At 45.1% G+C, this 27,887-nt stretch overlaps 1 protein-coding gene across 1 annotated transcript; it reads right to left on the bottom strand.

The window, feature by feature from the left end:
* Positions 1-1,147: 1,147 nt before the first annotated feature.
* Positions 1,148-23,018, bottom strand: atoh8 (atonal bHLH transcription factor 8). Its single transcript, XM_061725978.1, has 4 exons — positions 20,477-23,018; positions 18,417-18,572; positions 11,412-11,603; positions 1,148-1,574 (listed from the first exon to the last, which is right to left on the bottom strand). Exons 1-4 carry the CDS (start codon positions 21,089-21,091, stop codon positions 1,569-1,571), a joined length of 969 nt encoding a protein of 322 aa, XP_061581962.1. The 5' UTR covers positions 21,092-23,018; the 3' UTR covers positions 1,148-1,568.
* Between the last annotated feature and the right edge of the window lie 4,869 nt (positions 23,019-27,887).

Raw genomic sequence — 27,887 nt, 5'->3', positions numbered from 1 at the left:
GGCGTGGAGCGCAGAGCTCAGCAGAAGCTGGTGTCATGGCCAAAGCAGCGGAAAAACACAAGAAAATACAAGTTTTATCGGAGGAGGTGGAAAAAGAAAGAAAGCGGGAGAGTAACAAGCTAAATGCCCGGACAAGAATAAACATTGTCCCGGCGTTCACTCGCTGGCGTGAGCTGAAAGACGAGGAGGGATGTCCGACAAGAGAGACAGAATTGTTATGATACAAATGTAAATGTAGAGTTCTATGTTCAATAAGAATCAACATTAGAATGTTTTCACATACAGGGGATTCGTCTTGGGTTCTAGTATTTTTCCTGAGAACTGTAAAATTGTGGAGGGCTGATCTGCAAAATATTCAGTTATTCACAGGTTATAAAGTATTTTTTTATTTTGTCAGTAATTATGTTGGACTACTAATTTATGACGAAGTCCCTCTAAAAAACATGACAGGAAAAAGGTGCAGAGCGTATGAGTTTGTAGGGCGAGTTATCTCGCTGAAACAATTTAATAAAACCAAGTTGAACTTAGTGATTTTCAACTTCGTCATATTATATTGTTTAGCTAAAAATAGATACATTACCTCTTCACTATCCATCCTGCAAACGACCGCTGAAAACAGAAAAGTAGTTTTGAAAGTCCGTCCCGTCTTATTTAATTCATTATCAAAACAAATGCAGCGACGGGGACAGGAGTTTTCCGGCAGTACGCGCTGGTGCTCATGGGAAATGTAGTTCTTTCTGGTAAAGCACTACCGCTTTTGTCCAAAGGAGCCGCCAAACTCAACAAAAGCTGAAAGTTACATTGTGCTGCTTTAACAAATGATGATAGGTGGATGGAACCCAGAACCAGGAACCCCTCACTGACCGTCACACTGGAAAGTTGTTTTTACATGTGTTATTTTAATCAAAATCCATTACTTCTGCCAACAGTTAATTTCACTTTAGTTGGAACTTCAGAGGAAGGACTAATGCGATGTGAGCATGCTCAGATCCTGCAGGAGAAGTCCAGGGTTCTGTAAATCTGAGTTTACTAGAGAAAGCTCAGCTTTGCTGAACAGGCTTCACAGCTCCCTTCTGTTCTTAAGGTTTGCATGAAGAACCAGCTCAGATTCATTAACACAACAGCAGTAATTATCAATGTTAGTGGGCTGTGTTAGTATCTTTATTTCACAGTTTTTGTTGATTTAATTCAGAATATTTCATGACAATTTTCTGAAAATGAGTTTCCACACATTGTACTTTGTGTATTTCAACAGTCCTGCAGCAGACTGAACCGTCCACATAGATCTGACAAACACCAACTCCAACGTGTGATCTGGTGGGGGAAATGCTTCCAGGTATTGTTTGGGTTGAACCAGGACAGCAGAGACCTGATTTAACCAAAGGTCCAGAGTTTGGAGGCCGGCCCTGGTTCCACGTGGAGTTTCCTCACACTTGAAGTCCGAGCAGGTTCATGGTTCTGCTCTCTTTATTGCTGGACCACATGGATCTACGATGCTCCTGGATCTGTCCATCCACCTCCTCCGGGTCCTGCTCCTCATGGTTCCAGGTCTGTATCTGCTGCCAGCTTCACTCCTGAAACACACACAGTCCAGACTGAGCAGAGGAACTACAGAGCTGACCGGTACTGGAGCTCCACGGTACTGGAGCTCCACGGTACTGGAGCTCCACGGTACTGGAGCTCCACGGTACTGGAGCTCCACGGTACTGGAGCTCCACGGTACTGGAGCTCCACGGTACTGGAGCTCCACGGTACTGGAGCTCCACGGTACTGGTTCTGAGCCTGGAGCTGATCCAGAGGACACCCAGGACCTGAACACTTCTATAGGCCGTTAGTATAAACGGGTGTGTGGCCTTCTATCACAGAAGAACAACTGTAACCCTTTGAGCCTGATGGATCTGGTAATAACCAGTACTGGAGTTTAGGGGGATGAGGGGGGACGGCATCCCCCCTGAAATAAAAACGGTCCAAATCATCCCCCTGAAATAAATACGGTTAAAATCATCCCCCCTGTAAAACTGCCATCCCTCCTTTCCATCCCTTATGTCATTTCATCAATGAATGTGGTTTTACTGCTATTTCAACATTTAGAGTCATCACCAGAAAAATAACACCAGAAAAATAACTTATTTGACAATTTTCACCTGTTTCAAGTAAATTTTCACTTGAAATAAGTAGAAAAATCTGCCAGTGGAACAAGATTTATCTTCTCATTACAAGCAAAAAAATCTTGTTCCACTGGCAGATTTTTCTACTTATTTCAAGTGAAAATCTACTTGAAACAGGTGAAAATTGTTGTTTTTTCCAGTGATGAGTCTTGTTTTAAGTGTAATGAGATTTCTTTACTAAAATGAGACATTTTAACTAGAAATAAGACAAATATTCTTGTAAGATGCTCAATATTCCTCATTTTTACACAGGGAGAAGATGCTCTTCCTGTTAGAGTTCTCATAAATGATATTCTCATAATATTACGACTTTATTCTCATAAATTATTACTTTATTCTCATAAATTACGACTTTATTCTCGTAATATTACATCTTTATTCTCGTAATATTACGACTTTATTCTCATAATATTACGACTTTATTCTATTACGACTTTATTCTCGCAACATTATGACTTTATTCTCGTAATTTTACGACTTTATTCTCGTAATTTCCTTTTTTTTTTGTCTTAGTTTGGCCCTAATACTCCGTCGTACGATATAAAAGACAACAACAACCACAATACAGAAGACCTAAAAACAACAGTGACACAAAAAGAAAACAGTGTCAGGTGTAGAGACATGAACGCCAGCGGTTCCACAACGTAGATGTGAACCTGACTGAGCTGAGTGCAGGATTTGTTAAGCAGGTGATAATGCTATTTAAAGAGTTAGATACTCTACATATAAATGTATGCATCAAATTCTGTAGCACAGCAGCACAGGTTGGTACTCCAACACTAGCAAACAGATGGCACTACAGCTCCTTGGGACTTTAAGAAGCAGCCTCATGCAGTCATTATAAGCCACAGTTTAGCATCTGCATGCTGCTTTTCTTGTACCGACACCACAAGTGGCCAGTGTAAAGGGATGTACAATATGTCTTAAAAAAAGACATTTTAACATCCACCGAGCACATGCTGAATTTGCGCAGCAGCATATTAGCTTGGGCATACATCCTTCGACACACTCTGTTATTATCTCTGTCATCAGAGATATCATTAGTCATAAAATAGAATTATATAGCTATAGAACAAGACTATAATAGTTAGCCTCAAACATAGCTTGGTGGTAGATATGCTGCTATAGGCTTATGCTGCAGGGGGGACCGACATGATCCGCTGGGCGGTGAACATCACCCTTCTTCTCCTCTCCTCTTCCCTGCCTCTCTTCTCCATTTCCATTTTTATTTATTATAAATATCTCATAGCTATCATTTTTGTCCATCGTTCCTGTAGTTTCTTGTGCTGGTCCCCCTTTTTTCTCTTTTGTGCATGTTTGCAGGCTGGAGCCTCGGGAGCTGCGTGCTGGTCTGCGCCCCCCCCCCAACCACCTCCCAACCATACCCCCATCCCCCCCCGGTCATCCCGTTGCTGCTTCCACCTGCCTGCTGTGTGCTGCTGATGTCCCCGACCCCCCAGTCTGGCCCTCGGCAGGAGGGTCCCCCCTTATGATCCAGGTCCTAGTCCAGGTTTCTACCTCCCTTATGATCCAGGTCCTGGTCCAGGTTTCTACCCCCTTATGATCCAGGTCCTGGTCCAGGTTTCTATCCCCTTATGATCCAGGTCCTGGTCCAGGTTTCTTCCCTCCTAAAGGGGAGTTTTCCTTGCCACTGTTTGGCTTAAGGTTTTTCTCCCACTAGGGGAGTTTTTACCTGCCATTGTTTATGTAATAATTGCTCGGGGGTTTATGTTTATGTTTATGTTCATGTTCATGTTCTGGGTCTCTGGAAAGCGTCTAGAGACAACTTCTGTTGTATTAGACGCTATATAAATAAAATGTAATTGAATTGAATTGAAAATGACCGAGGTATTTCACCTCTTCACACTCGGTGAGGGCAGAGTCTGCCAGAAAGAAGTCAGGAAAAGCTAACTTTCTATCTCCCCGGCTACGGACAATCATCACATTAGTCTTCTTTGTATTCTTTATATTATCATGCAACCTGTTCCACACTTATTCAACTGCACAGAAAGGTCCTCCATATAAATATTAAACAGGACCAGTGACAAAATCCCTCCCTGCTGAACACCATTGGTAACATGAGATACTTTTGTATCTCCAGATTATTTTCATCCATCTGTGAATGATCTAGGCGTGTGCTCCTCAGTACGTGCAACACAGCAGTAAACAATTTGTCCAGGAATCTAGTCTAGAAATCTAGACGCCAGCAAATTTACATTTGCATTGCAGGTCCATCTGGCTGCCATCCATTGGAGTTCATACAATATGCCCAAACGTCTTGGGGAGCCAATGAAATCAGCCTATCCTTGTAGAGAAAGTCAGGTGTAACATAGTCATGACGGAGTGATGACGGGATCTGGATGTACACAGATGCTGCAGGATTAACGGCTGTTTGAATCAACAATTAAAGGTTAAGACTTTTGCTTTGCAAATTGAACAGAAGAGGGCACTTAAAGTATTCCTTTGTAAGGTAGATGTATTTGTTGTTTTGCTACAGCAAAAGTTTGATTTACTCTTTTACACAACCCGCTCTCACATTTACTAATTTCCGTCACTCTGAATATGTCACCTTGTTTATTGCTCTGATTTGTTGTAGCGCTAACCAGAGCTGGTAGTAACAAGTTACATTTACTTGAGTACGTTTTGGGAAATGTTGTACTTTTAGGAGTAGTTTTGAATCACTATACTTTTTACTTTTACTTGAGTAGATTTGTGAAGAAGAAACTGTTCCTCTTACTCCGCTACATTAGGCTACGTTGAGCTGTTACTTTTCTTTTATCCCTTTTATCCACGTACGCGTCAATCTCATGACATCACTGGTGATTCTTTGGGATAAATGTTTGTTTTTGCATGTTTTGTCACATTTACACAGACTCAAACACACACAGAGTTTCTATGAGTTCATGTTTGTTCTAGTTCTGCTGGTTAAAAAAGAAAAGTACAAAGGCTGGAAATTTTGTGCTATTTGTGCTTAATTTATTTTTTTATTCTGTTATTATTTTATTTATTTTATTATTTATTAAAGTACTTGAATTTACATTAAGATTATTTTAATTTAAGCTATCTTTTATTAATTTTAATTAATTTTATTGATTTAATTTGCCTGAATATGATTATTTTGTACTTTTGTCTGTTTGAATGGTTGTGTTAAAAAAATAAATCAGACGTTACTCAACAGTTACTCAGTACTTGAGTAGTTTTTTCACCAAGTACTTTTTTACTTTTACTCAAGTCATTATTTGGATGAATACTTTTTACTTCTACTTGAGTCATATTATTCTGAAGTAACAGTACTTTTACTTGAGTACAATTTTTGGCTCCTCTACCCACCTCTGGTATTAACCAAATACGTGCAAAGACAGTTTGATAAGCAACTGTTTTTCTCTCCTAAAATGGGGAGGAAGTAAGGGTGGTGTTCAGATCAACATCTTTCCAGATGTGGCTCTGATCTCTCAACTGGAACCTGCTTTCATAAACTCTATGTAACTCCGCTTGTAATTGACTGGTTTGGCCACTTGAGGGCAGCACAACCCAGCTTACTGTCATACCAGTGGACCATTACAGACCAGTGGAAGTACTAGTGAACTGTGAAGGTTCACTAGTATGAAGAGTTGTTTTTGTCTTTGATTATGTTTCTGCTGCTTCTAAATTATTAACATCAACCTCCAAATGTAACTAGAGATCAAAAGTAGCCTCTCACACATATACATGAATGATCACTAAAATACTATGTTTTTACAATTTTTCAATATAAATAAGTATTTCAGTCATTAATTCAAAAGATGATTGTAGAATCTCTAGTATGGCAACTGATCCGTGGGGTCTGAAGTACAACAGGTCATTCACACAGGTTTACTGTTATTGTAACGGAACTGTCCAGGACAGTTTAAGATGGTTTACGGTGGTTTAAAACAGTTCAGGGTTCAAGATCGGTTTGGAGGAGATTCAGGCTTTCTGGTGCAGATGAAGAGCATCCATCCATCCATCCATCCATCCATCCATCCATCCATCCATCCATCCATCCATCCATCCATCCATCCATCCATCCATCCCCCCCCCCCCCCCCCCCCCCCCCCCCGGTGGAGAACCATGGCCTCGGTCTTGGAGGTGCTGATTCTCATCCCTGCCGCGTCACACTCGGCCTCAAACCGCCCAGATGAAAAGCAGTGGATTGGATTTAAATTCATGTGTTCATTGCTGTCCCTGCTAGTGAACCTAAACAGCTCATTTTAAGTACTTGTGAACCTACACAGATGAGTTGTTGTACTAGTAAATGTACACATATACATTTGAAGTCCTACTGGACTTTCCTAGATCATTTGAAGTATTTTGGACCTACACAGATTGGTTGAAGTATGAGTGAACCAACACAGACCAGTTAAAGTCCTTGTGAACCAGATCAGTTGTATTCTCTTTCTTGCTATCTTTTACAAATACTTCAGTTCTAAAAGAAAGTGTAGCTGCAGTTTCTGTCAAATGTTACAATTCATTCAAATCAGCGATGTCACAACAACTAAATAGGATTTCATCTCATTAATGATAAACTGTAACCATTTGTTTCAGTTCAAATCCCAGATCAAGTCCAATCTACGTTTCATTGAACACTCAGATCCTTTGATTCCAGGCTTTCCTTTTGTTGCTATTTGATTTGAATCAAGATTCCTCTCTGTAGTTTTGGTTCGATACAGTAGTTTTGGTGAAATTAAAAAGTTCACAGTGGATGAAACAACAAAGTTTGTTTTCAGTTGACTGCAGTCTGAAGACGTAAAATAAAATGGAACACTGGATCTTTCTGCAGTCTGGTTAGTGTTAGTAAATCTGAACTACTGCTGCTCTCCAAACTCAGAGGCTGTGAGAAAATAACTCTCTCTCCCTCACACACACACACACACACACACACACACACACACACACACACACACACACACACACACACACAGGCTCAGAGCCCTCCACAGCTGCTGCTGTCTGACAGCCAGAGGATGACTGGGTTCTTCCTCCTCCTGTCACTGCAGAGCAGATGGCTGTGTGCGTGCATGTGTGTGTGCGTATGTGTGTGCATGTGTGTGTGTGTGTGTGTGTATGCGTGCATGTGTGCGTGCTGTGCATGTGTGTGTCAGACACCAGATGTTTAGAGTGGAGGAAACGGAGCTGGCGCCATGAAGGTTAGAGGGCAGAGAGAAACACGCCAGCTGAAACCACACACACACACACACACACACACACACACACACACACACACACACACACACACACACACACACACACACACACACACACACACACACACACACACCAGGGAAATGCTGGTGTGCATAGCTGACTGTCTGACATGTTTTCATCTATGTTCATGCTCAGATCAGCGTTCACGTGTCCAGAGGAATCATCCCTCTGAGTTTGGATCAAAAACACTTGGTTTTATAGAGTTTAGAACAACTTGTTGTTCAAAATTTAATGACCACAATGTAACTTTTCCACCTTAATCTAATATTTCATCATCATCATTGTGATGGAACATCAACTTCCAACAGGTTTAATGAACCTCTGTCATGGTCTGAGGGGTCTGTATCGCCTTCACTGGCACTATGTAACTTTGAGGAGCATGGTAGGAACCCTGCCACACTACTGGTAAAGCACTGCCGCTTTTGTCCAAAGGAGCCGCCAAACTCAATAAAAACTGAAAGTTACATTGTGCTGCTTTAATAAGGTCTTGTTTTTTGTGTGAATACTATGAAATCTTCTAAGTGGGGAGTCGTAGCATCAGACAAACTTCCTCTCCTCTAGATTCAGGTCATGTGGGCAGCATGTAAGCAGAGGTCCAGACCAGAGGCTCCCTCCCTCCCAGACAGGCTGAGGGATAGGATCTCTCCAACGGTCCTGGCTCTGGGACTCCTCCTGATGCATGGACATGCCTGAAAGACCTTCCCAGGGAAGCATCCAGGAGATATCCTCCCCAGATCAACCACCTCCACTAGTTCTTCTGATGTGGAGGACCAGGGACTCTACTCCTGGTCTGAACTTCTCCTATCTCTTAGAGCTCAGATATACTCTCAGTTCAGACCGCGTACCATCATGGCCGCCACGCGTATCCTGCCTTCATTTGACACGTCAACGTGCACGTTCTCAAAAAGACACTGAACGCATAGCGACCTGCAGTTCTGGCTCTGGCCATGAGTGGCGCTGGTCCTGGTCTGATACCGGCTGGTCCTGGTCTGCTTTGGCTGCGATCTCAGCAAAGGAAACGGCGCCAGCGACACCAGCTGGTATCAGACCAGGACCAGCTGGTATCAGACCAGCTGGTCCTGGTCTGATACCAGCTGGTCCCGGTCTGATACTAGCTGGTATCAGACCAGGACCAGCCGGTATCAGACCAGGACCAGCCGGTACCGGGACCAGCTGGTCTGATACCAGCTGGTCCTGGTCTGATACCAGCTGGTGTCGCTGGCGCCGTTTCCTTTGCTGAGATCGCAGCCAAAGCAATGTTAGAATCTCCTACATCATCCAATGGTGTCATGGTAACTTGTTTGTTGCTCAAGGTTTCTTCCCTCCTAAAGGGGAGTTTTTCTTGCCACTGTTTGGCTTAAGGCTTTTCTCCCACTAGGGGAGTTTTTACCTGCCATTGTTTATGTAATAATTGTTCGGGGGTTTATGTTTATGTTTATGTTCATGTTCTGGGTCTCTGGAAAGCGTCCTCGCGCACTACGCAAGCAACGTTGCAGTTGGTGGTGCACTCGAACGGAAGCGAACGCAAGCACAAACAGCAAGTATATCTGAGCTCTCAGGGAGCGTCCAGCCAGCATGCAAAGGAAACTCATCTCAGCCATTTGTATCCTCCATGTGTTTTTTTTCAATCACTACCCACAGTTCCATAGGTGAGGGGTAGGAATGTAGATCCACCAGTAGACAGTCTTTGCGATGACCAGACCAGTTCAGAGTCCACATTACTGCCGATGCTGATCCACCCGTAGATCTCCTCCACTCTTCGCTCCCTCATGAACAAGATCTTGAGATATGTAAACTGCTTCCCTTGAGGGAGAACCTCCCTCCTGACTTGGAGAGAGCACCCAGGCAGGAGCAGTCATGTTACATGGGCCACATACATTAGCACCATAGGCCAACGTGAGCTAATCTAAGATAGAATAACTGGGGTTGGATGGAGTCAACTCATACCAACAAGGAGTCGGCCAGAACTAATACAATCCTTCATTGGAACCAGCATTCAGAAATCTGTGGGGGGCATAACAGAAGGGTTTATGCAGGTCTGGATCTTCAGACAGATCCTGAATGGGGAGCCTCGCCGCAGGGGAATGTGATAGGTGAAACAAACCAAAGAAACACTCCCACTTTCCTGACCAAAGGCTATTTTTATGATGGACCAGAACCTTCCTGGATCTGTCAGAGGTCTCTCCATCTCCAATCCCAGTCAGAAGCAGAGAAGGAGGTTGATTCTCTTTGGAGCACAAACACCAGGCTGGACCTCCAAACAGCATTCTTCACAAGTCTTTGAATGGTTGCCAGACCTTGATGCGGTGATGTTGTTGCTCACAGATCTCAACAGTGAGCAGTTTGATGGGTAGCTTACTGCTTGATTCATACACCGGACACCCAACACTACATTACACTACATTTAGCAGGCACCTTTATCCAAAACAACTTACAACAGAGGGATGCAAGCAAGCTACAGTAACATAGTAGATCACAAAGTCGGTGCCGATACATAATAATGTAAACAAGTGCAGTTAAAATACATTCAAGAGCAGTTTAGGAGGTTGAGGAGAGAGGGCAGACCACAACAGAAGGTGTTCTTGATAGAGAACAGTTTTCAACACTTTCTTAAACGTGGAGAGGAAGGACACTGTTCTTGTTTCCACAAGTAACCTGTTCCACCATTGAAGAACACAAGAACCAAGACTGGGAAAGCAACCTGAATCTAGGGTCATCCCCAAAAATGCTCAACTTCCTGGAAATGAACCAGACTGAAGGCCCAACAGGAAACTATAAATGCTCCTCACTTTGGCAGCATTTAATCCAACTAGGTTAGAGAAGGCCCTTTATTTCAAACAGATTCGTTGTCCTGCGCCCCGTCAGGGAGGTGTTTAAGTCATATCTAACCACCAGGAGGCGCTCTTTCTGACACTTTTCTTACACACACTGGCTGGAAGCATGCTGTCAGTTGGACTGGGACTGGGCCATATAAAGCGTTACCAAACTGAGTTGAGTAAGCTCTGTCCCCCCAAGTTTTACAATGGCAACTGTGAAAACCTTGTACAAAAATGTTTAAGACACATATGGGACACAAAAGAGGCCCACTTTCATTAAGAAACATTCCAACCGATTTAAATATGTCATGGAGGAAATGTAAAAATAGATGTGGTTGGTAATAAAGTTTATTTGGAAGTATAGGCTTACAGAATCCTCATCTTACTGTTGCCATGGTTACACATGACAACAGGATCCAGGATCAATAATGTTCATCTGGGGAATATTGAATTAATTTACGTTCAATTAGTTTGATCTGCAAAGAGATAACTTCAGCTCAACCATCATCTACCTACAGTTATTGGGTCACCTGTGTTTGAGGGGCAGGCTCATATCAGTAGGTTAATACGCAGGATCCCCCCCCCCTTATGATCCAGGTCCTGGTCCAGGTTTCTACCCCCTTATGATCCAGGTCCTGGTCCAGGTTTCTACCCCCTTATGATCCAGGTCCTGGTCCAGGTTTCTACCCCCTTATGATCCAGGTCCTGGTCCAGGTTTCTTCCCTCCTAAAGGGGAGTTTTTCTTGCCACTGTTTGGCTTAAGGTTTTTCTCCCACTAGGGGAGTTTTTACCTGCCATTATTTATGTTTTGTTGATGTAATAATTGCTCAGGGGTCATTTTCTGAGTCTCTGGAAAGATCCTAGAGACAACTTCTGTTGTAATAGACGCTATGTAAATAAAATTGAATTGAATTGAATGAATTGTGAGTTGTGTCAGTAGCAGTGGCAGCATAGGTTCCATCTGAAGTTGGTTTTCATCTTTGGATGGAACCTATGTTGCCTCAGCCAATCAAATTGCGTTACAGAGTAAGTGCAGGCCAGTTGAATCCCACATGGGGGTGGGAGCGTTTTAAAGCACACAGCTTGGTTGTGTAGCGGCCAGGAAGAACTTTGAATGTTTGCATGATGAAAGCGTGTCATAAGCAGCAGCCTGGGCGTGTGTTTGTGTCTTTGCTGTTGTATGGGATGGCGGAGGGAGCCTGACCTTTCTCTTCTTGCTACGGCCCTCGGCCTGCAGGGTCCTGGTACACTGGTCCACACACTGGGAGAAGCTGACGCTGCCATGGTCTGGGCTATAGTCCAGCTCTGCCAGCTGAGCCAGAGACAAGATGTAGTTGCAGGCAATGCGCAGAATCGCCAGCTTGGAGAGCTTCTGCCCGTATGAGTAACACGGAACCTGGAGAAGAAAGGAAACAAGCACGGTGAGCTCCATCAGCCCCCATGAGCCTGATTTTTCAGGAAGGAAACCAGGAGACCAGCCACCACCATTCCAACATGCAGATTAGATTAATCCAATCTGCAAGACCTTTTAACAGTAAATGGCAAATTTAAAAGCAGTTGAATGTATATTCTACCGTCCTGTGGAGATGTTGTTAAATGAATTGATTTGTGAGCAGAATACTGATTTTGTTCTGTGTTACAGGAAGTCCAGCAGGAGGACCATGGTAGCATCTCTGGATCAATGAGGAGGAGGTGTGGAGCAGTTGTCATGGAGACCATTGAAACAGTCCACATAAACCCAGACAAGCTAGAAACAGTTGACAAGACTACAGGACAGAGTAGTGGTAGTCTACGTGGTCGTCTACGTGGTCGTCTACGTGGTCGTTTACGTGGTCGTCTACGTGGTCGTTTATGTGGTCGTCTACGTGGTCGTTTACGTGGTCGTTTACGTGGTCGTCTACGTGGTCGTTTACGTGGTCGTCTACGTGGTCGTTTATGTGGTCGTCTACGTGGTCGTTTACGTGGTCGTCTACGTGGTCGTTTATGTGGTCGTCTACGTGGTCGTCTACGTGGTCGTCTACGTGGTCGTTTACGTGGTCATATACGTGGTCGTTTACGTGGTCGTCTACGTGGTCGTCTACGTGGTCATATACGTGGTCGTCTACGCGGTCGTCTACGTGGTCGTTTACGTGGTCGTCTACGTGATCGTCTACGTGGTCATATACGTGGTCGTCTAAGTGGTCGTCTACGTGGTCGTCTACGTGATCGTCTACGTGATCGTCTACGTGGTCGTCTACGTGGTCGTCTACGTGGTCGTCTACGTGGTCGTTTACGTGGTCGTCTACGTGGTCGTCTACGTGGTCGTTTACGTGGTAGTCTACGTGGTCGTTTACGTGGTCGTCTACGTGGTCGTTTACGTGGTCGTCTACGTGGTCGTCTACGTGGTCGTCTACGTGGTCGTCTACGTGGTCGTTTACGTGGTCGTCTACGTGGTCGTTTACGTGGTCGTCTACGTGGTCGTCTACGTGGTCATATACGTGGTCGTCTACGTGGTCGTCTACGTGGTCGTTTACGTGGTCGTCTACGTGGTCGTCTACGTGGTCGTCTACGTGGTCGTCTACGTGGTCGTCTACGTGGTCGTCTACGTGGTCGTCTACGTGATCGTCTACGTGGTCATATACGTGGTCGTCTACGTGGTCGTCTACGTGGTCGTTTATGTGGTCGTCTACGTAGACGTCTACGTGGTCGTCTACGTAGACGTCTACGTGGTCGTCTACGTGGTCGTTTATGTGGTCGTTTACGTGGTCGTCTACGTGGTCGTCTACGTGATCGTCTACGTGGTCTTTACGTGGTCGTCTACGTGGTCGTCTACGTTGTCGTTTATGTGGTCGTCTACGTGGTCTTTACGTGGTCGTCTACGTGGTCGTCTACGTTGTTGTTTATGTGGTCGTCTACGTGGTCTTTACGTGGTCGTCTACGTGGTCGTCTACGTGGTCTTTACGCGGTCGTCTACGTGGTCGTCTACGTGGTCGTCTACGTGGTCGTCTACGTGGTCGTCTACGTGGTCGTCTACGTGGTCGTTTACGTGGTTGTCTATGTGGTCGTCTACGTGGTCGTCTACGTGGTCGTTTACGTGGTCGTCTACGTGGTGGTTTACGTGGTCGTCTACGTGGTCGTCTACGTGGTCGTCTACGTGGTCGTCTACGTGGTCTTTACGTGGTCGTCTACGTGGTCGTCTACGTGGTCGTCTACGTGGTCGTCTACGTGGTCTTTACGTGGTCGTCTACGTGGTCGTCTATGTGGTCGTCTACGTGGTCGTTTACGTGGTCGTCTACGTGGTCTTTACGTGGTCGTCTACGTGGTCGTCTACGTGGTCGTCTATGTGGTCGTCTACGTGGTCATCTATGTGGTCCTTTACGTGGTCGTCTACGTGGTCGTTTACGTGGTCGTCTACGTGGTCGTCTATGTGGTCGTCTATGTGGTCGTTTACGTGGTCGTCTATGTGGTAGTCTACGTGGTCGTCTACGTGGTCGTCTACGTGGTCGTTTACGTGGTCGTCTATGTGGTAGTCTACGTGGTCGTCTACGTGGTCGTCTACGTGGTCGTTTACGTGGTCGTTTACGTGGTCGTCTATGTGGTAGTCTACGTGGTCTTTACGTGGTCTTTACGTGGTTGTCTACGTGGTCTTTACGTGGTCTTTACGTGGTAGTCTACGTGGTCATCTACGTGATGGTTTATGTGGTTGTCTACGTGGTCGTTTACGTGGTTGTCTATGTGGTCATTTACGTGGTCGTTTACGTGGTCGTCTACGTGGTCTTTACGTGGTCTTTACGTGGGCGTCTACGTGGTCTTTACATGGTAGTCTACGTGGTCGTTTACATGGTCGTCTACGTGGTCGTCTACGTGGTCGTCTACGTGGTGGTTTATGTGGTCGTCTATGTGGTCATTTACGTGGTCGTTTACGTGGTCGTCTACGTGGTCTTTACGTGGTCTTTACGTGGTCGTCTACGTGGTCTTTACGTGGTCTTTACGTGGTCGTCTACGTGGTCTTTACGTGGTCTTTACGTGGTCGTCTATGTGGTCGTCTACGTGGTCGTTTACGTGGTCGTCTACGTGGTCTTTACGTGGTCGTCTACGTGGTCGTCTACGTGGTCGTCTATGTGGTCGTCTACGTGGTCGTCTATGTGGTCCTTTACGTGGTCGTCTACGTGGTCGTTTACGTGGTCGTCTACGTGGTCGTCTATGTGGTCGTCTATGTGGTCGTTTACGTGGTCGTCTATGTGGTAGTCTACGTGGTCGTCTACGTGGTCGTCTACGTGGTCGTTTACGTGGTCGTCTATGTGGTAGTCTACGTGGTCGTCTACGTGGTCGTCTACGTGGTCGTTTACGTGGTCGTTTACGTGGTCGTCTATGTGGTAGTCTACGTGGTCTTTACGTGGTCTTTACGTGGTTGTCTACGTGGTCTTTACGTGGTCTTTACGTGGTAGTCTACGTGGTCATCTACGTGATGGTTTATGTGGTTGTCTACGTGGTCGTTTACGTGGTCGTCTATGTGGTCATTTACGTGGTCGTTTACGTGGTCGTCTACGTGGTCTTTACGTGGTCTTTACGTGGGCGTCTACGTGGTCTTTACATGGTAGTCTACGTGGTCGTTTACGTGGTCGTCTACGTGGTCGTCTACGTGGTCGTCTACGTGGTGGTTTATGTGGTCGTCTATGTGGTCATTTACGTGGTCGTTTACGTGGTCGTCTACGTGGTCTTTACGTGGTCTTTACGTGGTCGTCTACGTGGTCTTTACGTGGTCTTTACGTGGTCGCCTACGTGGTCGTCTACGTGGTCGTCTACGTGGTCGTTTACGTGGTCGTTTACGTGGTCGTCTATGTGGTCGTCTACGTGGTCGTCTACGTGGTCGTCTACGTGGTGGTTTACGTGGTCGTCTACGTGGTCGTCTACGTGGTCGTTTATGTGGTCATTTACGTGGTCGTCTACGTGGTGGTTTACGTGGTCGTCTACGTGGTCGTCTACGTGGTCGTCTACGTGGTCTTTACGTGGTCGTCTACGTGGTCTTTACGTGGTCGTCTACGTGGTCGTCTATGTGGTCGTCTACGTGGTCGTTTACGTGGTCGTCTACGTGGTCTTTACGTGGTCGTCTACGTGGTCGTCTATGTGGTCGTCTACGTGGTCGTTTACGTGGTCGTCTACGTGGTCGTCTACGTGGTGGTTTACGTGGTCGTCTACGTGGTCGTCTACGTGGTCGTCTACGTGGTCGTCTATGTGGTCATTTACGTGGTCGTCTATGTGGTCCTTTACGTGGTCGTCTATGTGGTCGTCTATGTGGTCGTCTATGTGGTCGTTTACGTGGTCGTCTACGTGGTCGTCTATGTGGTCATTTACGTGGTCGTCTATGTGGTCGTTTATGTGGTCGTCTACGTGGTCGTCTACGTGGTCGTCTACGTGGTCGTCTATGTGGTCGTTTACGTGGTCGTCTACGTGGTGGTTTACGTGGTCGTCTACGTGGTCGTCTACGTGGTCGTTTATGTGGTCATTTACGTGGTCGTCTACGTGGTGGTTTACGTGGTCGTCTACGTGGTCGTCTACGTGGTTGTCTACGTGGTCTTTACGTGGTCGTCTACGTGGTCTTTACGTGGTCGTCTACGTGGTCGTCTATGTGGTCGTCTACGTGGTCGTTTACGTGGTCGTCTACGTGGTCTTTACGTGGTCGTCTACGTGGTCGTCTATGTGGTCGTCTACGTGGTCGTTTACGTGGTCGTCTACGTGGTCGTCTACGTGGTGGTTTACGTGGTCGTCTACGTGGTCGTCTACGTGGTCGTCTACGTGGTCGTCTATGTGGTCATTTACGTGGTCGTCTATGTGGTCCTTTACGTGGTCGTCTATGTGGTCGTCTATGTGGTCATTTACGTGGTCGTCTATGTGGTCGTTTATGTGGTCGTCTACGTGGTCGTCTACGTGGTCGTCTATGTGGTCGTCTATGTGGTCATTTACGTGGTCGTCTATGTGGTCGTTTATGTGGTCGTCTACGTGGTCGTCTACGTGGTCGTCTACGTGGTCGTCTATGTGGTCATTTACGTGGTCGTCTATGTGGTCCTTTACGTGGTCGTCTATGTGGTCATTTACGTGGTCGTCTATGTGGTCGTTTATGTGGTCGTCTATGTGGTCGTCTATGTGGTCGTTTACGTGGTCGTCTATGTGGTAGTGTACGTGGTCGTCTACGTGGTCGTCTATGTGGTCGTTTACGTGGTCGTCTATGTGGTAGTGTACGTGGTCGTCTACGTGGTCGTCTACGTGGTCGTTTACGTGGTCGTCTATGTGGTAGTCTACGTGGTCGTCTACGTGGTCGTCTACGTGGTCGTTTACGTGGTCGTTTACGTGGTCGTCTATGTGGTAGTCTACGTGGTCTTTACGTGGTTGTCTACGTGGTCTTTACGTGGTCGTTTACGTGGTCGTCTACGTGGTCTTTACGTGGTCTTTACGTGGTAGTCTACGTGGTCATCTACGTGATGGTTTATGTGGTTGTCTACGTGGTCGTTTACGTGGTCGTCTATGTGGTCGTCTATGTGGTCTTTACGTGGTCTTTACGTGGGCGTCTACGTGGTCGTCTACATGGTCTTTACATGGTAGTCTACGTGGTCGTTTACGTGGTCGTCTACGTGGTCGTCTACGTGGTCGTCTACGTGGTGGTTTATGTGGTCGTCTATGTGGTCATTTACGTGGTCGTTTACGTGGTCGTCTACGTGGTCTTTACGTGGTCTTTACGTGGTCGTCTACGTGGTCGTCTACGTGGTCGTTTACGTGGTCGTCTACGTGGTCGTTTACGTGGTCGTCTACGTGGTCTTTACGTGGTCTTTACGTGGTCGTCTATGTGGTCGTCTACGTGGTCGTCTACGTGGTTGTTTACATGGTCGTTTATGAAACAGAACTCTATGAAACAAGGATCTGTGTCTCGTAGTAAGGCAGGTGTATGTTAATCAAACGGATGGGAGAGTAATGAGGTCATAGGGAGCAGAGGTGTAGAAGTACTGGAGGTCAACTCAAAAACAGATATGTCAGATGTGTCATAAGGTCATAAGGAGACGGTGGTAATGACAAACGACGGGGAGACAGGGCTGAAGATGCTCTCTTTGGGAGTGATGCGGATGGACAGGATTAGAAATGAGATCATCAGAGGACAGTTCATGGTTTGGACATGTACAGAGAAGGGACAATGGTGACATGGCTGAAGCTAGCTGATGATGGATCTACCAGATAGGAGAGCAAAAAGCTCCACAGAAAAACACTGTGGAAGATCCTGAACTCACATCTGTTTAATGGAGTTTATGACAAAATAAATCAAATCCATGTGTCTGGGGTACTTGTAATCCTGATTCCAGGTAATCAGAAAGGATGGACAATGGAGTCTATTTCATTTTATTTCCTCATTTCTAGGCACCATATGAAAAGTCACAACTTTAATCTAGAGTTAGGTATAGTAGATCTGAAGTTATGTCTTTCCAGGTTAAACCAATTCAAGTAAATTAATATAATCTTCCCCAGGTGGTGCATGAACAGTTATTCTGGATGTTGTCATCGGTAACCATGACGACAGTAAGATGAAGCTTCTGTAAACCCTCACCTCCATTTTAAACTTATTACCAACCAAATTTATTTTTCAATTTCTTTAGATATCACCCCATGACATAGTTAAGTCTGTTTGAATGTTCCTCCATGAAAGTTGGTCCCTTTGGGTTTAAAAGTAGTCTATAACATCAAAGTTTTCAGACAGACACCACTGGGAAAAAAGCCAATAGCAACTAAGGCTTACAGATGTTATGAGCATGTGTTTGAAAGCTGCGCCAGTGCACTTTTTCATATAATACAAGACATTAATACATAAGTAATATTCTCTAACCACATGACTCACAAGTCATCTGCAATTTCCTTCCAACATGTCAAATCACAGACATTTAACGGATTCTGGTTTAATGCTGAAGCGTTTTCTTTTTTGTTTTATTTATCCATTAATTAAGGTTTCAAAGATCTTATGTTCCAACAACAGAACTTAATGACTGTTAACAAACATTTTTTCCAACTATGGTTTCAGGAAACACCTCCATCGTATGTGTGGTCCCAACTGTTAGTTCCTCACATATGATGGTTTTGACAAACCTCAGGTTGGCTGGAAACTTCAAATTAGTGTGTTTTCAAAATGAAGTAAAACTTTGTTGTGTTGTATTTGAAAGGGAAATGTGTGTGTATTGTCTGTGGATCTGACCTGCTTCCTCAGAGCTTCAAAAGCAGCACTGATGGTGTGCACCCGGGTCCTCTCCCGGGCGTTGGCCAGAAGCCTCCTGGTCTGCTGGATGGCTTTGACCTCTGGAAGATGTCCCCGCCCATCGCCACCAATCCCAGCCCGCTTCCTGGGGGAGTCCTGAGACCAGAGGACCACAAGACCACACACTCTAGTCAGGGGTCGGCAACTCAAAATGTTGAAAGAGCCATATTGGACCAAAAACGCAAAAAACAAATATGTCTGGAGCCGCAAAAAATGAAAAGTCTTGTATAAGCCTTAGAATTAAGGCAACACATGCTGCATGTTTCTATATTAGTTACAACTGGAGGAACATTTTTTTTTTCCTTATGCACTTCAAGAAAAAAGTCGAAATGTCGAGAAAAAAGTTGAAATGTCGAGAAAAAAGTTGAAATGTCGAGATTAATGTTGAAGTACAATCTCAAGAAAAAAGTTGAAATGTTGAGAAAAAAGTTAAAATGTCGAGAAAAAAGTCGAAATGTTGAGATTAGAAGAAAAAGGAAAAAAAAGAAAAAAAAAGAAGAAAAAAGGAAAAAAAATTCAAATATTTTTGAAAAAGCTCTAGGAGCCACTAGGGAGGCACTAATGAGCCGCATGCGGCTCTAGAGCCGCGGGTTGCCGACCCCTGATCGCCATAGAGCCGTTGACCCATAGAGCCCCATAGAGCCGTTTCTCAGAGCTACACAGCAGTTATGCTAGCGGTTCAAATACTGGTTTTACACCAAAACTGTCACTGTAAAGACAGACCACGTAGTGTGAAAACAAAACCACAGCAAGGGGGTGGACACGGCAGTGAGGGGAGGTAACGAAATCAAGGAGTAACTTTTGATCTTTAGTGACTTCATGCAGAGACTGATGCATCTGTTCTGCTGCTATGACAGTGTCCATGCCTGGAACTAATTCTCCTCACATTGACGACCACCTCTGAAGACCACTCCAGATCCAAACCCATTTAGACTAAATTATTCTCATAAGTGCTCACTCTGCAGTTGAGTTTTTCCATTCATTCAGCAATTCTTTTAGACCAAACATGGGACAATTATGAAGTCCCTCTGATGCAAATTTCAGGTGTTTTGTACGGTCAACACTTCAGCCTCAAATAGGCTTCTCCAAACTTCCCCAAAGTTGTTCCAGCTCTGGGTCTGAGCCGATCCCTGACTTGGAGCCTCGTTTTTGTTTTCTTACAGCTCACCATGAAGAAAGAACAATTTAAGATCTAGGAGAACTGTTGCAATCCTGGCAGCAAAACTCTGCTGAACCTTATTCAGAAGCAGTTCTGTCAGGGCCGATTCTGGTGACCAACCAGGATATTGTGATATCTGTGTGGAGCAGCTTCTAAGACTTAATGATAAAAGTAGGAGCCGGATCTGTGGAGATGGAAAATAAACCAGTTCTTTAAGTGTTCAAAAGTGTTACTGGTCAGAATTGGATCGAAAAAAGCACAGAACTAGAATCTGGTTCATTGAGCTCAGTGACATGGAGTGGAGCATGCTTGTTGGTGGTTAACATAACCAATCTACAACCAGAACTGGTTCTGAACAGTCTGGCCATCGTTCCTGTAGTTTCTTGTGCCGGCCCCCCTTTTTTCTCTTTTGTGCATGTTTGCAGGCCGGAGCTTCGGGAGCCTGCGCCCCCCCCTCTGGGCATCCCGCTGCTGCTTCCACCTGCCTGCGGTCCCCCCCCCCTCTGGTAATCCCGCTGCTGCCTCCACCTGCCCCGTCCCCGACCCCCCAGTCTAGCCCTCGGCAGGAGGGTCCCCCCTTATGATCCAGGTCCTGGTCCAGGTTTCTTCCCTCCTAAAGGGGAGTTTTTCTTGCCACTGTTTGGCTTAAGGCTTTTCTCCCACTATGGGAGTTTTTACCTGCCATTGTTTATGTAATAATTGCTCGGGGGTTTATGTTCATGTTCTGGGTCTCTGGAAAGCGTCTAGAGACAACTTTTGTTGTATTAGACGCTATACAAATAAAATTGAATTGAATTGAACAGTGTTCTAGGATGGAGTAGGTGTTCTTTGGTAAACTCACCTTCGGTGAAAGCTGGACTTCCATGCGTTCCAGACACTGGGATGACTGGGAGGCTCTGGGGTCTGGTAGACCGTGGTCCAGCAGGAACGCCTGGTGATCCGGAGAACAGGCGCCGCTACCTGATGTCGACAGGGGAAAGGTGGAGGGCAGGCCCATCTTGAGTCTGCTGGACAGAGGCTGGGAGATGGAAGGGTGCCAGTGAGAGATCTCGTGGTTGGACGATGGAGACTCTGGGGACTGGGACACTCTGGCACCGTTGGCAGGAACGTTGATGCCAATCCTCATGTCGATGGCGCCGCTCTGCCCTGGAGCCATGTCGTCCTCTGGTAATCCTGACAGAACACCCCTACTGTTGGTCACCACCTCCTGTGACATCATCAACTGTCTCTGGAGGGGGGCCAGCATGCTGACGTTTCGTGTCACCATGTGTTGGTCGTCCACCGAGTCAGAGTCCGAAACGTCCACGGGGAAGGTCGTCATGGTTTCCGTGAAAAGCCGTTTGGGCTCGCGAGACTTCCTCTTGAACTTCTTGTTGGCGCCGGGGACAGACATGTGTACCTGTTCAGAGTTCCCAGAACTATTCCAGGTGCTGCTCACGGGGAGTGGCTTCTTCATTTCACCACCGTGACTGAGCTTCCTCCAAACAATTCCACAATTCCTTCAAAGTCCTCTGTGATTTTCACAACCAGAGAAAAGTCAGTAAGAGTTTGACTGGTTCTTACAAACCTTCAGTCTTGTTTCACGGAACCGTGATGACGAGCCTCGCTGAGTAACTTCAGACGGTGGATTATACTCTCCAGATGGGAAGGGTCAGATGCTGGTCTTTTAAAAATCTTTCCAAAGTTTCTGTAATGTCTTCGTGAGTTTGGTTTGAATGCAGAAGCAGGGTATCATAAAAAATGGCTCGATGCTGACGTGTGCAACACTTTCCTACAATTTTTTCAAATAAACATTTTTTCATACATTAATGAAAGAAAATGTTTACCACTTGTCTATTTTCAGTCCCTAGTTGAAATATTAAAGCAAAACAAGGGAACGATTGAGCAAATGGATGTCCTGACCACACCCAGATGCTGTCAATAACTCCACCTGCTCCGGCTACTCAGCAATCAAAAAATTTAGTTTATGGATGTTGAATTGATCAACCTTAACCCAACTGAGTCTGGAATACCGGAATGACACAGCCCCCAAGTAGCTAACGGGCTAAAAGCTTGATTAAACCCCCAATGGGGAGTTTTTCATGTTCGAATATCCTTTTCAGATTCATTCAATGGAATCTTTGAATTGTTTTTGGGGGTGTTGTCCAGCAGTCGTGATCTCTCGTCTCTGGGGAAGATGAGACCTGCCAACCAAGGATTCGTCTCTGGTGACAATTGCTTATGGTTTTATGACACCATGTCTCAGTCGTCATGGAGACGAAGACACTCCAGAATGGTCGAGAAATCACACGAGAAGCAGACTAGACAAGACGAAGGTCCAGACCTGCAGGGGGAGCTGCTGGACTACAAACCACCAAAGTTCCGTTTAAAAACGCTGACGTGTTTATGAAGAAAAGTTGAACTGTAAAAATGAGCAGCTGTTAATGTTTTATCACAAACGCTGCAGCGCCTGGTCTACAGGCTCCTCTCTGTCTGCAGCAGCATCCTGGAGCTCCACATCACAGGCGTGCACGGCCCGGCGTGTGCACGGCCCGGCGTGCACGCTTCCCTCCTGCAGAGCCTCTGTCACACTGGACCTTCACGTGCACACGCACACACACGTGCACTCAGCTTTTTCCTCTGCAGAGCTTCTTTCAAACTGAAGCACAGAACTGAGAGCGGCTCCAGTCTGTCTGCATACTTGTGTTAACACACACACACACCACAGCAGACACACACACACACATGCCAGACACACAGAAACTCTCCAAACGGACTGAAGTCTGCAGCTGCTGAACACAAACTAAGATCCTCTCAAACTGGGTCTCATCGGAACCCAGAACTTTGACACAAACAGGAACTCTCTGGGCCAGATCCAGAACTGTGGTTTCAGAGTCCAAAATCCAGTTAAAAGTCTCCACAGTCACCTGGTCAGTTCTGAAATCCACATAGGTTGGAGGTCGGATCCAGACGTCCTCAGGGTGTCCCGGATATTCAAACTCTCTCCAGACCCGAGATCTGACCACAAAGTCCTCCTGGACCCAGATTCAGTCTCTGAGTCCTGGTACTGACCCAAAAACACTCCCGAGTCCACCAGCTGCTTCTGTGGGTCTGAAGCAGAACTCCTCCTGAACCAGATCTGAGTCAGAACTGCTCAAGGACCAGGTCTAAACTAGAACTCCTCCTGGACCAGGTCTAAACCAGAAACCCTTCTGGACCAGGTCTTGAACCAGAACTCCTCCTGGACCAGGTCTAAACTAGAACTCCTCCTGGACCAGGTCTAAACCAGAACTCCTCCTGGACCAGGTCTAGACCAGAACTCCTCCTGGACCAGGTCTAGACCAGAACTCCTCCTGGACCAGGTCTAAACCAGAACTCCTCCTGGACCAGGTCTGGAGCAGAGCAGTGCATGCAGCAGAGTGAGGAAGCAGCAGTCAGAAGTGCGAGCACTGGCTCACATGGCTGGCGCCGGACTGGCTGAGATCACACACACATGCACGCAGGCATGCACTGGCGCGTGCACTCACACACACACACACACACACACACACACACACACACACACACACACACACACACACACACACACACACACACACACACACACACACACACACACACACACACACACACACACACACACACACACACAGACAGACATACACACAGAGGAGGGGGAGTCTCTGTTCCGCCACACACCTGCAGGACCAACAGCTCCCCCTGCTGGTTCCCTGCTCACTTCATCATTCACATGCAAAAAAAACAACAAATTAAATTATTTTTTTGGCACCAACAATGATGTTCAAAAACAGACCAGCTAGAAGTTCCCAAACATTACATACACTAACACATTTTTGGTGGAAAACCACAAATGTGTAAAGCTTAAAAAAGGCACTGTTAAACTTTCTAAAGCTGATTGGACTGACAAGTGTAGAGAACCATTCCAGACTGAAATATAAGCTGGTGCACAATGTCACTTTAGCCCTCCCAGGCTTTAAACAAGGAAGCCAAGGCCAGGTATATGGAGAAAATAATGATTATTAACGGTTTTGATCCATATGAAATCCCTACTAAAGAGTGGATCTCCTCGTCGGAGCTCCACTCTTTAGTAAGGAATTACTGCAAAAATCCGTGAAATGCCCACGACCTCTCACCACTATTTTCCGTGGTATATTCACGGAAAATTGTATAATTCTGTGTGAGCACCACAGATATTGTACCATTCAAAGTCAATGGGATCCGTTGTCGTGATATATACACGGATTATTACATTATTATTATTTATATATTATTCTTTATTATTTTGGCTAAATTATGAGTTTTTGTCGCGCAAGGTACTGTTTGTTACTGTCAGTTTGTTAAAGCATGTTTTTAACGCTGTTTTAACAGTGTTTTATTGAGGTTTTAATGGGAACACCACGGATATAGTACTATGTGAAGTCAATGGGATCCGTGGTCGTGATATATACACGGATTATGACATTATTATTATTTACATATTATTCTTTGTTATAGTGGCTAAATTATGAGTTTTTGTCGCGCAAGGTACTGTTTGTTACTGTCAGTTTGTAAAAGCATGTTTTTAACGCTGTTTTAGCAGTGTTTTATTGAGGTTTTAATGGTAGCACCACGGATATAGTAGGCTACTATGCAAAGTCAATGGGATCCGTCACCCGATTTGACTGCTGTCATACCATTGAATGAAGGACAAAACGATAACAATCATCCCATAGAAATGGGCCAGTAGGGCCCTACTCTACCTACTAGTAGGCGCAGGAGGCTGTTATCGCCCCTTTCTATGGCTAACCCCATGTTATTAATGCTTGCTATGGAGCTCACACCTCATTATCGCCCCTTTCTATGGCTAACCCCATGTTATTAATGCTCAGTAGGCACAGAAGTTTTGTTATGAAGCTCACACCTCACCTCCCTTTTTTATGAATTTAGCTAGAATTTTAAAACCTGAACAATAGAATTCAACGTAAAATGCCAGATCTTGTCCATTAAAAACAATAATTTTTGGATCATAGTGTGATCATAGTGTAACAACCACAGATAAGATAAGGCCTTGCCCGCCTGGGCAACACATCAGCATTTGGCCGACTGGTTAGTGCAGTTGACTGTGGTCTGGGAGACTGTGGTTCGAGACACGCTCTGGGCACGACTTGTTCGCCACAGTATTTTCCTCATTGTGTTATGGTTTTCTTTGATTATCTTTAACATTTCTAAACACAAAAACACGAAAGTGTCCTTGATAATTCAATTATACAATAGGTTCATGTTAAGGACAAGCGTTTTAATTAGTTCTTCTTCGATTATGACATGTTATTAATGCTCAGTAGGCACAGGAGGTTTGTTATGTATTGTTATAGGTTTGCCTATGAGGCCTATTTCGTGTCTATTTTTGCACAGTTCACTAACGCTTTGAGATAGGAGGCTGAAATTCATCATGTATCAGGAGGTGACTCTCATCCACTGTGCCGAGTTTCAGATCTGTGTGACCTTCGGAAGTGTCAAAGGTCACCGCGTGTGTTGCTTTTCAGGCCTGCTAAGCCTATTTCGTGTCTTTTTTTGCATAGTTCACTAACGCTTTGAGCTAGGAGGCTGAAATTCTAGACTCTGTATCAGGAGGTGACTCTCATCCACTGTGCCGAGGTCCAGACCTGTGCGACCTTCCGAACCTCGCGACCTGTGTGGTGCCTTTTTCGGGCCTTTTTGTGTGTTTTTTGAATAATTCACTAACGCTTTGAGCTGGGAGGCTGATTTTTGACCATGTTGCAATGCAGAAGGCCCTTTGCTAGGATCTTTTGATCCCGTGGCTGTACAACTTCCACAGAGCTAGTTGGCGTTGCAGAGCCTTCACAGAGTTGAGACCTGGTAAGCCTAATCTAGGCCCCATATGGAGGCTACAGGTCAAGTTTTACTTGGTTTGGTCAAATGTTGTGGCAACGGCGTCCGTTCGAATGTTGGAAAAGGTGAAGTTTCAAAGCCCCGCCCATCGAAAAGTACAGGTCCGATCTGCACCAAACTAACGTCTGTCTGTTCAGGGGATGCCCCCAAACAACAAACAACCAATAAATGGAAACTGTCAATGGAAACACTGACCCCCTGCAGGGCTACCTTTATCAAACTTTCGGAGATTCGATTTTCTTTTGCACAAATGACGGGGTAATGGGAACGCGACTAATGACTCTGGAGCTCATCTGAAGTTGGAAGTGCAGCTTGTTTTTTCAGGACAGGGATCTTACATGGAAAGTTGCCATTAGATATCTGACTCAACAATAAGACACAAAAATACAGTCAAAGTGAAATTTTACAAACATTGCAAAAAACTTAACAGCATGAAGTAAAGTACCTCAAAGCATAAAACAATAACTAAAGAGACAATAAAACATATTAATAACATTTGACAGTGTGAGCATCACAAACACCTTCCCTGCTTTGGTTCGGTGTCATGTGACTCCTTATTCCCGTATTTGCACCTTTATGTCAATCAATGGTGCAATTTAGCAGGATTTATAACTGCCTAATCAAATGCTACTGGTGTAGCTCCCTTACAATCCTGAGGTTGCTGTGATAAAACAGCACCAAGCCAATCAAATGTTACATCAACTGCAAGAATAAATGGTACATTAAGGTATCCCGGTAAATTCCAGTTCCTTTCCGGCATTTTAACATCTTTTTTTGCGTTCCGTCTGTTCACTTGGTGCTACTACACCACTGTTTGTTAACACTCACGAGGCTGCCAACACGGATGCCGCGTCCCAGAATGCACCTTGGTGACCAAGCCCTATTAACACAACTTGTAGGCTGCACACTACCAAAAGGGCTGAATCTTGTCTTTTCTTCTGTCTTCGTCTTCTTTGTGTATATTTAGTGTTGTTACTATATATCTTTACATTAATTTTATCGCGTGTGGAAACAACCGTCCGTATGCTTTCTCCCTTACCATGCTTTGCCAGGTGGTGTTGATAAAAGTGGTACCGTCTAGAAACAAAAATGAAAACAATACGTCCGCACAATAATGGGCAGGTAGGAACCAAAAAATACATAAATAAATGAGAATATTGAACTGACATGTGGGCTGTTACAAGGACCAACAACATGATATTATTGAGTGAACGTCTCGCGAGGGGCAGTCACGTTGTCATGGCGACGCCACTGTATAGCCAAATCACAAGGAGAGAACAGAGTACTATGAGCTCATGAGAAGTCCCGGTACACCGTAAAAATATTTAAAAAAAATATTTAAAAAAAAAACAAAAAAAACATCTTTGTGCTGAAACAAAAAGTGTGTAAAATGGTAAGGAAGTGATACTCTTGTAAGTCTGTTCTTGTCGTGCATGGAAAGAGCCATAAAACATGTCATCTATGTGTTTAAATAAATATTGAAAGTGTGCTATCTTCAGGAGATCAGGGGAGGAAAATCAACCTTTATGGACATCAAAGAGAGAAAGAAGGGCAAGAAATTGTGACAAATGACTTTACTGCTTCAGTAAAGTTAGAGAAAAAATGACAAAATTAAAAGTACGGGGGCATGACCAGAGCCGGATTAAATAAATGGACTACACTAGGCAGACTGTGATTTTTGGGCCCCCCTCCATCGATGTTATTTATGAAATCTTAAACTTACCAAAGTTACTACCGGTAATAAAACTTAATTCACATTTTACATAGCATAGTCATAGTCAAGTTGGTTCTTTGTATTCCAAAATAAGTCATGTGTTGTATATTAAACAGTCTATCAGACTATTTTTAGATTTGTATTATTTATACCTTATTACAACGCTCTATCAAATGCTATTAAATTTTCCTTATCTTATTGATTGTGAGCATTTTACAGAAAATCTTAATTAAATGTGTTGATTAAATTGAATAGTTAAATAAGAAGTCAAATCTACAAAGACCAATAAAATTTGCAGTAACACAAAGTGTGCTGTAGTATGTATGTCTGTATGTGTATATGTATGTATGTGTATGCGTATGCAGAGCCGTTTGGGAGATTTGCGAGGCCCTGTGTGAAATGGCCAGGGGGGCCCTCGCGCGTGAGCGTAGCGTGAGCGTAGCGTGAGCGTAGCGAGCGCGCGCAAAACTTTTGGGTTTTTTCGGGTCGGATCGGGTGTCTATATGCGCAATTTTAACTCTCCAATAAGCAAAATACTGGATACCTTCCCCTGCCTCATCATCATCTGGGCTTGCCTCGACGCGGGGCCCCATGGCTGCTTGAAACCCGGTCGGATCGGTGATTTTTGTAACAAATTTATCAAACATGC

This window comes from Cololabis saira, chromosome 7 (assembly GCF_033807715.1).
Source record: "Cololabis saira isolate AMF1-May2022 chromosome 7, fColSai1.1, whole genome shotgun sequence".
NCBI lineage: Eukaryota > Metazoa > Chordata > Actinopteri > Beloniformes > Belonidae > Cololabis > Cololabis saira.
This window is presented reverse-complemented; position numbering and strand designations above follow the sequence as displayed.